The sequence below is a fragment of the Schistocerca cancellata genome, chromosome 5, assembly GCF_023864275.1.
Source record: "Schistocerca cancellata isolate TAMUIC-IGC-003103 chromosome 5, iqSchCanc2.1, whole genome shotgun sequence".
Lineage (NCBI taxonomy): Eukaryota > Metazoa > Arthropoda > Insecta > Orthoptera > Acrididae > Schistocerca > Schistocerca cancellata.
The window spans coordinates 520,127,499-520,141,980 of record NC_064630.1 but is presented as its reverse complement, the minus strand read 5'-3'; the positions used below and the strand labels follow the sequence as shown (position 1 = coordinate 520,141,980).

General features: G+C 39.6%; 1 protein-coding gene across 1 annotated transcript in view; it reads right to left on the bottom strand.

Moving 5' to 3' along the window:
- Positions 1 to 14,482, bottom strand: part of LOC126188640 (dynein axonemal heavy chain 6) — a 1,044,937-nt gene that overhangs the window by 555,147 nt on the left and 475,308 nt on the right. Inside the window, exon 77 of the mRNA XM_049930241.1 lies at positions 13,023 to 13,278. Coding sequence (XP_049786198.1) covers positions 13,023 to 13,278 — 256 coding nt within the window. The remainder of the gene's footprint in view (positions 1 to 13,022; positions 13,279 to 14,482) is intronic.

The window sequence follows — 14,482 nt, the reverse complement described above, 5'->3', positions numbered from 1 at the left end:
TCGCAACCAACGGTTGCCTCGTCACGAAAGAGGGAAGGAGAAGGAAAGACGAAAGGATATGGGTTTTAGGGGAGAGGGTAAGGAGTCATTCCAATCCCGGGAGCGGAAAGACTTACCTTAGGGGGAAAAAAGGACAGGTATACACTCGCACACACACACATATCAATCCATACATACAAGACACAAGCAGACATTTGTAAAGGCAAAGAGTTTGAGCAGAGATGTCAGTCGGGACGGAAGTATAGAGGCAAAGATGATGTTGAAAGACAGGTGAGGTATGAGCGGCGGCAGATTGAAATTAGGAATTAGCGGAGATTGAGGCCTGGCGGATAGCGAGAAGAGAGGATATGCTGAAGGGCAAGTTCCCATCTCCAGAGTTCTGACAGGTTGGTGTTGGTGGGAAGTATCCAGATAACCCGGACGGTGTAACACTGTGCCAAGATGTGCTGGCCGTGCACCAAGGCATGTTTAGCCACAGGGTGATCCTCATTACCAACAAACACTGTCTGCCTGTGTCCATTCATGCGAATGGACAGTTTGTTGCTGGTCATTCCCACATAGAACGCTTCACAGTGTAGGCAGGTCAGTTGGTAAATCACGTGGGTGCTTTCACATGTGGCTCTGCCTTTGATCGTGTACACCTTCCGGGTTACAGGACTGGAATAGGTGGTGGTGGGAGGGTGCATGGGACAGGTTTTACACCGGGGACGGTTACAGGGGTAGGAGCCAGAGGGTAGGGAAGGTGGTTTGGGGATTTCATAGGGATGAACTAAGAGGTTACGAAGGTTGGGTGGACGGCGGAAAGACACTCTTGGTGGAGTGGGGAGGATTTCATGAAGGATGGATCTCATTTCAGGGCAGGATTTGAGGAAGTCGTATCCCTGCTGGAGAGCCACATTCAGAATCTGATCCAGTCCCGGAAAGTATCCTGTCACAAGTGGGGCACTTTTGGGGTTCTTCTGTGGAGGGTTCCGGGTTTGAGGAGATGAGGAAGTGGCTCTGGTTATTTGCTTATGTACAAGGTCGGGAGGGTAGTTACGGGATGCAAAAGCTGTTTTCAGGTTGTTGGTGTAATGGTTCAAGGATTCCGGACTGGAGCAGATTCGTTTGCCACGAAGACATAGGCTGTAGGGAAGGGACCGTTTGATGTGGAATGGGTGGCAGCTGTCATAATGGAGGTACTGTTGCTTGTTGGTGGGTTTGATGTGGACGGACGTGTGAAGCTGGCCATGGGACAGGTGGAGGTCAACGTCAAGCAAAGTGGCATGGGATTTAGAGTAGGACCGGGTGAATCCGATGGAACCAAAGGACTTGAGGTTGGAGAGGAAATTCTGGAGTTCTTCTTCACTGTGAGACCAGATCATGAAAATGTCATCAATAAATCTGTACCAAACTTTGGGTTGGCAGGCCTGGGTAACCAAGAAGGCTTCCTCTAAGCGACCCATGAATAGGTTGGCGTACGAGGGGGCCATCCTGGTACCCATGGCTGTTCCCTTTAATTGTTGGTATGTCTGGCCTTCAAAAGTGAAGAAGTTGTGGGTCAGGATGAAGCTGGCTAAGGTAATGAGGAAAGAGGTTTTAGGTAGGGCGGCAGGTGATCGGCGTGAAAGGAAGTGCTCCATCGCAGCGAGGCCCTGGACATGCGGAATATTTGTGTATAAGGAAGTGGCATCAATGGTTACAAGGATGGTTTCCAGGGGTAACAGACTGGGTAGGGATTCCAGGTGTTCGAGAAAGTGGTTGGTGACAGGATACAGGATACAGGATACAGGATACTTTCCGGGACTGGATCAGATTCTGAATGTGGCTCTCCAGCAGGGATACGACTTCCTCAAATCCTGCCCTGAAAACAGCTTTTGCATCCCGTAACTACCCTCCCGACCTTGTACATAAGCAAATAACCAGAGCCACTTCCTCATCTCCTCAAACCCGGAACCCTCCACAGAAGAACCCCAAAAGTGCCCCACTTGTGACAGGATACTTTCCGGGACTGGATCAGATTCTGAATGTGGCTCTCCAGCAGGGATACGACTTCCTCAAATCCTGCCCTGAAATGAGATCCATCCTTCATGAAATCCTCCCCACTCCACCAAGAGTGTCTTTCCGCCGTCCACCCAACCTTCGTAACCTCTTAGTTCATCCCTATGAAATCCCCAAACCACCTTCCCTACCCTCTGGCTCCTACCCCTGTAACCGTCCCCGGTGTAAAACCTGTCCCATGCACCCTCCCACCACCACCTATTCCAGTCCTGTAACCCGGAAGGTGTACACGATCAAAGGCAGAGCCACGTGTGAAAGCACCCACGTGATTTACCAACTGACCTGCCTACACTGTGAAGCGTTCTATGTGGGAATGACCAGCAACAAACTGTCCATTCGCATGAATGGACACAGGCAGACAGTGTTTGTTGATAATGAGGATCACCCTGTGGCTAAACATGCCTTGGTGCACGGCCAGCACATCTTGGCACAGTGTTACACCGTCCGGGTTATCTGGATACTTCCCACCAACACCAACCTGTCAGAACTCCGGAGATGGGAACTTGCCCTTCAGCATATCCTCTCTTCTCGCTATCCGCCAGGCCTCAATCTCTGCTAATTCCTAATTTCAATCTGCCGCCGCTCATACCTCACCTGTCTTTCAACATCATCTTTGCCTCTATACTTCCGTCCCGACTGACATCTCTGCTCAAACTCTTTGCCTTTACAAATGTCTGCTTGTGTCTTGTATGTATGGATTGATATGTGTGTGTGTGCGAGTGTATACCTGTCCTTTTTTCCCCCTAAGGTAAGTCTTTCCGCTCCCGGGATTGGAATGACTCCTTACCCTCTCCCCTAAAACCCATATCCTTTCGTCTTTCCTTCTCCTTCCCTCTTTCGTGACGAGGCAACCGTTGGTTGCGAAAGCTAGATTTTGTGTGTATGTTTGTGTTTGTTTGTGTGTCTATCGACCTGCCAGCGCTTTTGTTTGGTAAGTCTCATCATCTTTCTTTTTTTTAAAAAAAAAAAAAATATATATATATATATATATATATATATATAATAGAGGGAAACATTCCACGTGGGAAAAATATATTTAAAAAGAAAGATGATGAGACTTACCAAACAAAAGCGCTGGCAGGTCGATAGACACACAAACAAACACAAACATACACACAAAAATCTAGCTTTCGCAACCAACGGTTGCCTCGTCAGGAAAGAGGGAAGGAGAAGGAAAGACAAAAGGATATGGGTTTTAAGGGAGAGGGTAAGGAGTCATTCCAATCCCGGGAGCGGAAAGACTTACCTTAGGGGGAAAAAAGGACAGGTATACACTCGCACACACACACATATCCATCCGCATATACACAGACACAAGCAGACATTTGTAAAGGCAAAGAGTTTGAGCAGAGATGTCAGTCGGGACGGAAGTATAGAGGCAAAGATGATGTTGAAAGACAGGTGAGGTATGAGCGGCGGCAGATTGAAATTAGGAATTAGCGGAGATTGAGGCCTGGCGGATAGCGAGAAGAGAGGATATGCTGAAGGGCAAGTTCCCATCTCCAGAGTTCTGACAGGTTGGTGTTGGTGGGAAGTATCCAGATAACCCGGACGGTGTAACACTGTGCCAAGATGTGCTGGCCGTGCACCAAGGCATGTTTAGCCACAGGGTGATCCTCATTACCAACAAACACTGTCTGCCTGTGTCCATTCATGCGAATGGACAGTTTGTTGCTGGTCATGTTTGTGTTCGTATGTGTGTCTGTCGACCTGCCAGCACTTTCATTTGGTAAGTCACATCATCTTTGTTTTTAGGTATATATATATATATATATATATATATATATATATATATATATATATATATATATATAGTTATAATGGAAGGAAACATTCCATGAAGGAAAAATATACCTAAAAACAAAGATGATGTGAGGTCGACAGACACAAAAACGAACACAGTGTGTCTGTCGACCTGCCAGAACTTTCATTTGGTAAGTCACATCATCTTTGTTTTTAGGTATATATATATATAACTCTGATACTATTAACAGCTTTTACATATGACCAGACTTCTTATGGTTTTGTGAGATTTTCTTTGATAATGTTCTGCTATGGTAATTACTGAATGCTTCACACATTGTACTCTAGACTGCCCATATGCATTTCAATCAGCATCCCCCTTTCTTTAGCCCTATGCTTTATTTTAAACCTGTCATGCAACAGCTTGTTCCTTTAGAGGTTTCTTTACAGTTATTGAATATCATGAAGGGTCCCTCACATCATGAACTGTTCTACTAGGAACATATCTATGAAGAGCATGTTTAACTATTCTTTTACACCTGATTCACATTTCTTCTGCATGCTCCTTTCCAGAGCTAGAGCTAAGTTTTTTGCATTCATTATTGAGGTACAACATTACTTTCCCTTTATCAAGTTTCTTGAAAATACGAGTACAAATCCTTCTCCTTTTTTTAACTGCTCTTTTTTCTCTGGTAATCACTACTGGCACAGTGGCCGCATGGACACTGATACTAGTTTCTTTCTATGAAGACAGCTTTAAAGAGAACATGTATATTTGTTGTTATTAGACCAAGTCCATTTCCATCATGAGAGGCTTCTCAATAATTTGTTCTAGGTAGGTCTCAGTGAATACATTTAGTACTCTTTTGGAAAACATCTTGTCATATCTGCCAACTCACGAAACTGTAATTTTCCAAATTAGCTGTTGGATGATTAAAGTCTCCTCCAATGATGACAGTATGTTTGGAGAACACAGGTATTAGTGAACTTAGATTTTTGCTAAACTTATTAGTTACCTCTGGGGGTGAGTCTAGTCACAGACCGAAAAATACAATTTTAATTTGTGCCCTCTTTTGGTACTAGGTCTTGGGCCATACCAAGGACTGAAGTTTAGCTGCAAGATTATCTTTCATTCCAGAAATTCTTTCATATTCAAAGAATCAGCCTTAGTATTTCATGTGCTAAAGTTGGTGAAGTTGGTTGCTTTGATGATATAAGAGTCAAACAAATAAAGCATTCTGGCTCAAGAAGGCATGACTGGCTTGTATGCTTTTTCAACAATTTTCCCAGTAACTGTTTGATGCCAAAGTTATGGAGCAAGGCTCGTGCAGCCACTATTATGAAACCACAGAAGCTAGCTGCTGAACAATTTCTCTTCTATGTCATCTCTACAAGGTCTTTAATTGAATGATCCACAGTAGACTCTTAGAAGCAGCTGAACTGTTCTCAGCCCAACAGCACGCTGGATTTGGAGCAGGTAAGGACTCTGAAACACAGGTCTCAAAGCTAACCTAGAATATTGAAGATCACTGATCTAACAACAGCCTATGACACCATCAAACATCAAAAGCTATGGCACAAAATGTATAGAGTAACCAAAAGATAATTATCTTACACAAATAATTCAACATCCCTTCAAAACAAAAGATCTCTCACGGAATGTCAAGGTCAGCACTGTTGTTGAAGGGTCCAAAAGACAAGGTTACCATAAGGCAGCATTTTGGCTCCTCTTTATTTAATATTTATGCCAGCAATCAACCCCTGTCTCATAACACAGGAAATTTCATCTATGCTGATGGTCTCACCCCCAGTTCCCTGAGTAAGATTTTAGAACAGGTGGAAATAAATCTTAATGCTGCTTTGGAGGATGTAGATACATATTATTGTAGGAACTAGCTAAAACCAAATCCCAGTAAAATACAAGTGTGCACATTCCATCTGAAGAACAGACAGGCCCTGAGGAGACTTTGAGTCCCTTGGAGAAGAGTACAGTTGGAATAAGGCTTCCAGCCAAAATATCTTTGGGTCACTCTTTACTGCACACTGACTTTCAAGTAGGACTGCCTTAATGTAAAACAAAAAGTATATGTAAGAAACAACACATAGCACAAAATTACTGGATCATACAGGGGTGCAGCTGCAGAAACATTTAAAACTACTGGTTTATCTTTAGGTTCTGCTGCAGGTGAATACCCTAGCCCTGTTTAGTATAAATCTGTCCCTGCTAAACAAATAGCTATGAAGTCACAGGACACAAGCTATTTAATAAGCTGCCACATGCCATACAGGATCTTCCTGAACATACATTCAAAGAAAGACTGCATGAATGGTTTATTGCCCACCCGTTCTATGATATCAATGAATTCTTCAACTGTAAAATGCAGTAATCCAACAGATGACCCACTGTACATTTATTGTAATATAAACTAAAATATTTCAGTAGTCAATACCTTATCACACTGTATTATAAATTGTAACTTCATTTGACATTGTCAATTGCTGTAATTGCCTAAAGACAATAAAATCATTATTATTATTATTATTATCATTGGTCTTAATGAATCATGTAAACTAATTCTGGATGTTAGAAACCTACACCATGGGATAAATTCAACCATTTAGATGGGATTGCCCCTCCAGATATACAGCATGAGATAAGTGCATGCAGAGAATGGCACATGGGTAGCCTTTGATGTGTAGTGCACATATAAACCATTTAGAAAGATCCTACAGTATTAAAGTTAACCCCATGAATTCTTCACAGAATCTGATTTTGGTCCTTGTATTGTATTCATGCTTTGCCCTATTTTTTGAGAAAAGAGAAAGACTGAAAACAACAAAGTGTACTTATGAATATATTTATTGTGAAGCAGGTGTCAAAATGTGAATTTTTTCAAGATAACTACACTGGATGTCCTAAAACAAACATGAAATATAATTAGTATAATTATCTTCTGTGTTCTACATATAGTACTACTGTAAGTTGAGTTTCCTTAAAAATAAAATAGTTTCTTCATTTTTAAATCAACTTTAGCAGTGCACACAAGTTCTGCAACTGTAGCTGAACCAAGCCACTTCTGTAATTAATTCTGGGGTATGGGTTTTTCAATTAAAGCAGCAATTTATTTGTAGTCCCAAGATTTAATACATTCTACTTCCTGTATCTCACTGTTAGGCTAACTGAGTTTTACAGCTTTTGGAGTTCTATGACAAATTCTGGATCTTATGTGCTTTGTCTTGCAAAAATTTTATAGTTCACTATTTGCTGTGAACTGTGTGTGAATTTTAGCTGCATTTTGGGTAATAAGGCTGGCAAGAGTAAGACTTAGACACCAGCAGTATCATGACCTATCAAGACTGTGCGTTTATTGTTCTCAATACTGTTGCTCGTAGTGGTTGGGATCTCAGAACCTTCAAACAACTATGGAATTGTTGGGTTCAGGAGGTCCATATGCTCAACACCACACTGAATCTCAAATGTCCTCTGTGACTAGAGCCCAAGAGGTTACACATACTGATGGATTGTTCAGCCACATAACGTAATTTGAGTCAGGGTATTCTACTGTCACCCTTGCCAGCAAGTTCTCCGCACCTCTCACTCATTGATGAGTCACTGAGAGATTGTCACATCAACATGCAGTTGATGAACTCTCATATAGAGATGAAGCAGCATGGAATGATGCACCCATATGAGGCATCCAAGCTTGCTTTGACTTGAAAACCAGTCAGGTTATAATCACTGTTGTTGCCTGAGGAGCACCTTATACACCCCCTAATTGAATGACGTATTTTTCCTAGTATAATTTAAAACCAAGTTGTCTTCTTCTTTTCTTTAGTGTCTATCCCATCTAAGAAAGCAGTGCTTTACTAAAATTTTGGCAATTTTATTTTATTTAAGTTTGTGGCCAGATGTCCTTTCTGTCACCACAGTCGCCAGTTCCCTAAGAGAGGGAAGTTGTGTGCACACCTGTCTGTGAATTATGTAAACATTGATATGTGTGTGATCATATTTGAAATATTTGTGCATCATATTTTATGAGTCAGAAAGTGGCAACTAGTTCAGCATTTGCCTAAACAAGAGTCGGAAACTGCCTAAAACTCACAATCCGGTTGACCAGTTCACCAGACAAGGTCATTAATCCAGCATGTGGATTCAATCCAGGTCTGTCTCACTTTCCTGTCTTGCAAGCTAGAATGCTGCATCTCATTCTATTCAAGCAGGAAGTATACTGAATACACACACTAAGTAAAATTGTATTACCTGCTGTTCTTCCTGGTGTTGCAGTTTTAATGGCCCACAGTCCAACATCATTTTATATTTTACTTCTGATCTAACTCTGAACTTTTGAACATTTATTTTTATGGAAGTTAATAATACTGAAAATATCAGAAGTGTAGAATGTAGCTGAATTTTGTCAGACTTATTTTGGAATGGTTTTCTTAGAAATAGCAGACTGTTTACTGAGGTAGCGTTCATATCTAAAATGTCTGCTTTTCCAAGATAGGAGGTATTAAAAGTATCTGCAAATTTGATGCAATCTTTGATCAGTTCATTAAATAAAAATTTTTGTCATATTTCTGATATGTTTTTCCTGTCTAACGTTTCACTATGTTTCAAATAGGTATTATTGTGTTTCTGCAGAAGCTACTAGATTATTTGTACATAGCTTATTTTTCTTGAAAATACCTACATTTTGATATTCCCAATGATAGTTTCCTTAACATCATCATCATCATCATCATCATCATCATCATTTAAGACTGATTATGCCTTTCAGTGTTCAGTCTGGAGCATAGCCCCCCTTATACAGTTCCTCCATGATCCCCTATTCAGTGCTAACTTTGGTGCCTCTTCTGATGTTAAACCTATTACTTCAAAATCATTCTTAACCGAATCCAGGTACCTTCTCCTCGGTCTGCCCCGAAGTTTCCTTAACAAGTATGCAAAATAAAATATACTTGTAGCCAAGATAAATGCCATCAAAACTTGTAAAAATTAATAAAATTACATGGCATCCACAAATTATCTTTATGATTTAAGACTTTAATAACTTTAAAACTAAACTAAATATTAACAAATGGTTTTCAGCATATGGTAAGATAACTCATAGTTTTTTTACCTTCCAGGTGACACAATTTTGATACAAAATTCAACTTGCAAACCTGATAAATGTGAACCCCACAGGAGAAAGCTCAGCATGTGGCCTGGCTCATACAGACAATATCCAGTACCCAAGTGCAACGTAACTTTTGAACACAGTATGGAAGGCAACCACCATACCAACCAACTATTCAGGCTTAGCATACATCATTCATGGAAATCAGTAGTGTTATCCATAAAAAGAAGAAGGGTTGTCCATACATTTCAGATGCCTGTGTGGCAAGATACGGCAGACATTTGCAATGAGTCTCACAAAATTGCGTGTGTAGCAGCCAGAGAGCTGGAAATAAGACAAGGTTACAGCTACAGAACTTCAAGCATGTGTTTGCAATGCATTCAATGTATCACTGTGGAGGTGGTGAAGCGTAGGTGCAGAGAAATGGAAACTAGACATTACCTGTGCTACTAAGGATGCACACAATGATGCATATGAATGTGGAAGCAAACACCTTTTGAGTTATTTTATCACATGTTGAAAACCATTTATTAATATCTACTATAACTTTAAAAGTATTAAATTCTTAAGTTGTAAAGTCTCATTATGGATGCCCTGTATAATACATGCAAATCAACTTAAACTAGTGGTTTACACTAGTTTAGGAAGACAGACATATCTGATCATGATCACACATATCTAAACCAGTCACAACTGTTTTGAATTCTACAAATTTTAAACATTGTGTTACTATGTACTTTGATGTGATTAGGTTACATTTTGACAAGTAAAGTTTCTATCTAGTTGTGCATGATACTCTGATTCCATTTGGAACCCAGGGTTTAAGATCATTTAATATTCTTTCACAGATTAATTTCTTAGGAAAATAGATTAAAAGAAATCTATGGCTGTGTTAAACAATACACTACAGTTTTCATGAAACCCAAGTTTTAGTGTTAACATTTTCAGTCTTTTTTGCAAGTACTTCTTGAATTTTTCCATCCTCATTTCATTAATTACCCTTGCATTTTTCCATTTATTTTTATTTATGTCATGCATACTAATGTTAAGTATCAACAGTTGAGTATTATGATCTAAGAGCCCATCAACTACAGTATTTACACTATGACTCTGCAATGTTGGTATGTCTACAAATCTTTCAAATGTGATAAGTAAGAACTGATAGTCTTTCAAAACCTAAATTTATATTCTTCCTAACATTATCTCATTCCACTTTGAAGGTAAAAATTTTAGTAATGCATCAACTTGGTTTATTAATAACTAATAATTATCAGTTGGAGCCCTATATATTGTGACTATTAGAATCAATATTTATGAAGTGTTACTTCCGCAGCACACTCTTCAAAATACTAATCACTTATAAGCTAAGAGTGTCAATGTTTTTATGTTTGTATTGTTTATTAATGAAAATGGCAGCTTCTTCTTTCTTTATACCTGACCTGCAGTAACAGAATGTTAGATTACATCCATTGATATTTAGTATTCCTATTTTAGTGGACAAATATACTGTGGTGTGCTAAACTTAAGGACAAAAGTAACTTTCACATGCTGTGTCACTGCCATAGCTTGATGAAACTTGGAACATACATAGAAAGAATGGCTACATAACAGCACAGAAGGTAGCTGAAAGAAATATGTAATGAGACAAACAGAAATGATATTTTTATTCAAAGAAAACAATTACACTGAAGTCATTATGACTCATGATGGTAATTCATGTTATCTGATGTGCTCTCATACTGAACACAAGGTCTGTAAGGAGTTCTTGTGATAGGCTGTTCCATTCTTCCTAGAGCATGGTTGACTATTGCTGGCTGGTCTTCAGTAAAATGTGAATGGACATCCTGCAATACTTCTTCACAATGCATTCCACACATACTCAATGGGATCTAAGTAGGGGAAATGGGCAGGGTAAAATATTTACTGAATATCTTCTTGTTCCAAGAGCTCCTCCACTCATGCCGTTCTTTGCAGTTGCACAATGCTACTCATAAAAATGAAATCAGGGCAGCATGCACACCTGAAACACATATGTGGGGAAGGAACACAGTGTCAGAATAACTGACTGGTGAGTGTACCATGTATAAAGATCTGGAGGTCAGTGTACCCATGCAACATTATGCTTCCCCACAACACAACACCTGGACCACAAGAATGATCATGTTTGACATAGTTCATGGGTGAATTTTGTATTTCTGTCTCTCAACATATGAGAATACATCCAAAATCACTACTCAGACTGAATCTGCTCTGAATTTAGAAGAGCACATGACCCCACTCCTTGTTGGTCCAGTTCCTATGCTCACAGAACCATCACAAATAGTGTTACCAATGTGTGAGTGTCAATGGAATACTACAACATACACCCCCATGTAGATGTCATGCCACTGTTGAATGAGGGATTGTGTGCCTTGCAGTCCTGTTAAATGTGATTGCAATTGCACCAGGAGTTTGACTTGGGTCCCTTGTTGCCTGCTGCATAATGTAGTGCTCATCTGCTGCTGTAGTTGACTGTGGTTGACCAACTTCATTCCTTTTGACAGCAGTACCTTTGGTTTGGAATGCTCCCCATCAATATGAAACTGTGCTGTGAGCAATACCCTCCTGGGCTGTACTTGGCACACTTTGTCATCTTTCAGTTTCCCTATAATTCTTCCCTATGTGAAATCACCCAAATATTGCCTCAGGGCCATGATGTAATAAAGAACAACACCACAGTGCACTGTAACCACTAGCTGACCAACACATAATGTCTTTTCTTGTCATTCCTTCAGCTGCCTTATGTTGTGAGACTAGCCCCATTTTTTGCTAGATTCATGCTGACCTCACGATATGTGATGTCCAGCTTTCTGTGCATGACTGGAAGACCTCTGGCAAAATGCTCCCACACTTTCATTCATTACCACCAAGTAGTTAATATATTACATGTCTCTTTCGTTTTTGCAGAGTAGTGTATGCACATGTAAGTGATTAGCATATCATATTTCATTTGAACAGATACCCGCCAGGGTAGCCGAGAGCACTAACGTGCTGCTCCTGGACTCGGGTAGGTGCGTTGGCCCCAGATTGAATCCGCCTGGCAGATTAATGATGAAGGGCTGGTGTGCCAGCCAGCCTGGCTGTGGTTTTTACGCAGTTTTCCACATCCTCGGTGAATACCGGGTTGGTCCCCACATTTTGTCTCAGTTGCATGACTTGCAGACATTTGCACACATTCGCACTATTCCATGGCTTATACTAGATGCAGACAGCAGGGGTACACTAATTCCTTCAGGGGTGGGGGGAGGGGGGGGTTGGCAGTTGGCGACCGGAAGGGCATCCGGCCACCCCTTAAAAACTTAACAATCCACAGCCGATTAACCATGGCCGACCCTGCGTAGCCGCGGGACAAGGCTCAGAAAGAGATAGAGATTTCATTTGAACAGATCAGAAGTTAACTGATTTTATTTATTAATCCTCTAATATATTTCTGCAACAAATATACTTTAGTGTCTTTCATATCTTACCATCTTTCAGGCACAAAGTTTTCAGTTCTATGTACTTCTGACGATACTCATAACATGAAATCATCCAGCTTCCCATGTTTTAATTGTGACCCTTAATTTTATATTTGATTGTATCTATATGGAATTCAACAGAACTGCTGTTAGTGCACCCCTCATTTTTCCACTGTCATTGTTCAAATCAAAACTATCACAGAATCATCATGGTGCCTTATTGTAAGATTCTATACCTTGGAGATCATTTAATTTGCAACTTTAATGGTCTCTTAAAAGTCTCTCTATGACCACACTTTGAGGTAAATGTCAGTTCATCTGTGACAGTTCTTCATTCACTGCAGGGGATGATTAAATTAATGCGCCTGCACTGTTGTTTCGGAAGACACTAGATGACATTTGAGAAATTGTAGCTGCATTTCTTGGGGAAAAAAAGGATGAGGTAAAGGGACATAAAGAGTTTATTATAGATATTTTCAATGTTGTTCATCTATTAATGATACAAGATTCAATCATAATGTTTCAGATATAACTTTAGAAAATACATGTAACTCATTTTAAATAAAACAGTTACAATATATTAATGAAATTCATGCTGTAAAGTATTTATTAGGATAAAATTTACCTTAATAATTCAATTGGAGGCTGGGCACCATAGGTGTCCAGCTTTGGCATGTTGACATCATCCACAAAGAAAACAAGTTTTTTGCCAAGTGGAGGGCCCAGCACAGTTTTTTTTCTTCGCTCCAACTTAGCTTCAAATATTTCTTGTGTGCGACTACTGCTTGTCTGGGCAGAAAAATTCAGTGCCACAGTAATATGATCTCCTTGTGCTAACAATTTGTTCAGAACCTCTTTAGCAATGACAGATTTCCCAACACCTTTCAACAAATAAGTGAGTGTAAAAAAAAAAAAAAAAAAAAAAAAAAAAAAAAAAAAAAAAAAAAAAAAAAAACTGGAAATTCAATTACTATAATTAATGTAACTCAGACAATAACTGAATAGTCGTTAACCAGCTTTCAGTAAATAGTCTGACCAGTATAACCACAAACTCATATCTTCCTTTTCAAGTGAAACAATTGTAGCTTGAGTTCCTATAAGTTGACATTATTAGGACAAAAAGAATGTAACACTTTACTTAAGTGGGTATTCATATGGATAATAAGCTATAAATAACGCAATAATTTGCAGAGCTGCACAGAAAAACTGTGTAAACTTGCACTAAATTTTTAAGCAATCTTATTACACTAGCGTAAATAGATAAACTAATAATTTAGCTCAACATACTGTATCTATTGAACCTGCACAAGAAATATTAAAATGAAATAAATAAAATACTTCTTCTCCATAAACTGCTTTTTTCAAGCATAGTAGGGCTTTCTCTGTTGGAAATTTGTTGTAAAAATGAACGTAGACCAGGGTTTGTTCCATTGACTAAGGGATCACGAGATCTGGCACACCAGCTTGATTTGGACAAAGACAGGGAAGGAAATAAGCTCTGTTATTTTCAAAAGAACCAAACCAGAATTCACCCCATTATGGGATAATGTTCAAGAATATCATTAATGCTGTCTCATGGGAAGTATGCACGGTCTGAAGTATTCTGTGTGCCCATCTGTCAGCCATTAATATTCACAGCAAATTAATCAAAACTTTGATGAACAGGTAATGAGCACACACACTTTATAGAGATGAATGTGTCTGTTCAGTAAAAGACTCTGGCAATAAGAAGCATGGGTCTTCTCTCTCTGATCATTTATGAATTGCTACTTGCCATAGAAGAGAATGTGGTTCACCGTGATAGCTCTGTCTATGTATTTGTGTAGGTTCTTTAAATGGCTTACACACATAAATAAATATTCATGCCATCCCTGTGTGGCAAAGCTATCGTACGGAGGCACGATTATATATACACTGACAGAAAATTGAAAAAAAAAAGCTATCAATTATTTTATATACCACTTTTTTTTCTTCACCGATCTCGCTGTCTGCTTATCCTTTGAGGTGGCACAATAAAGAAGTATGTAATTGTGCTTTCCCAGTAGGGTGTTAATTTAAAGTTATAATATGCAGAAGTTACAAGTT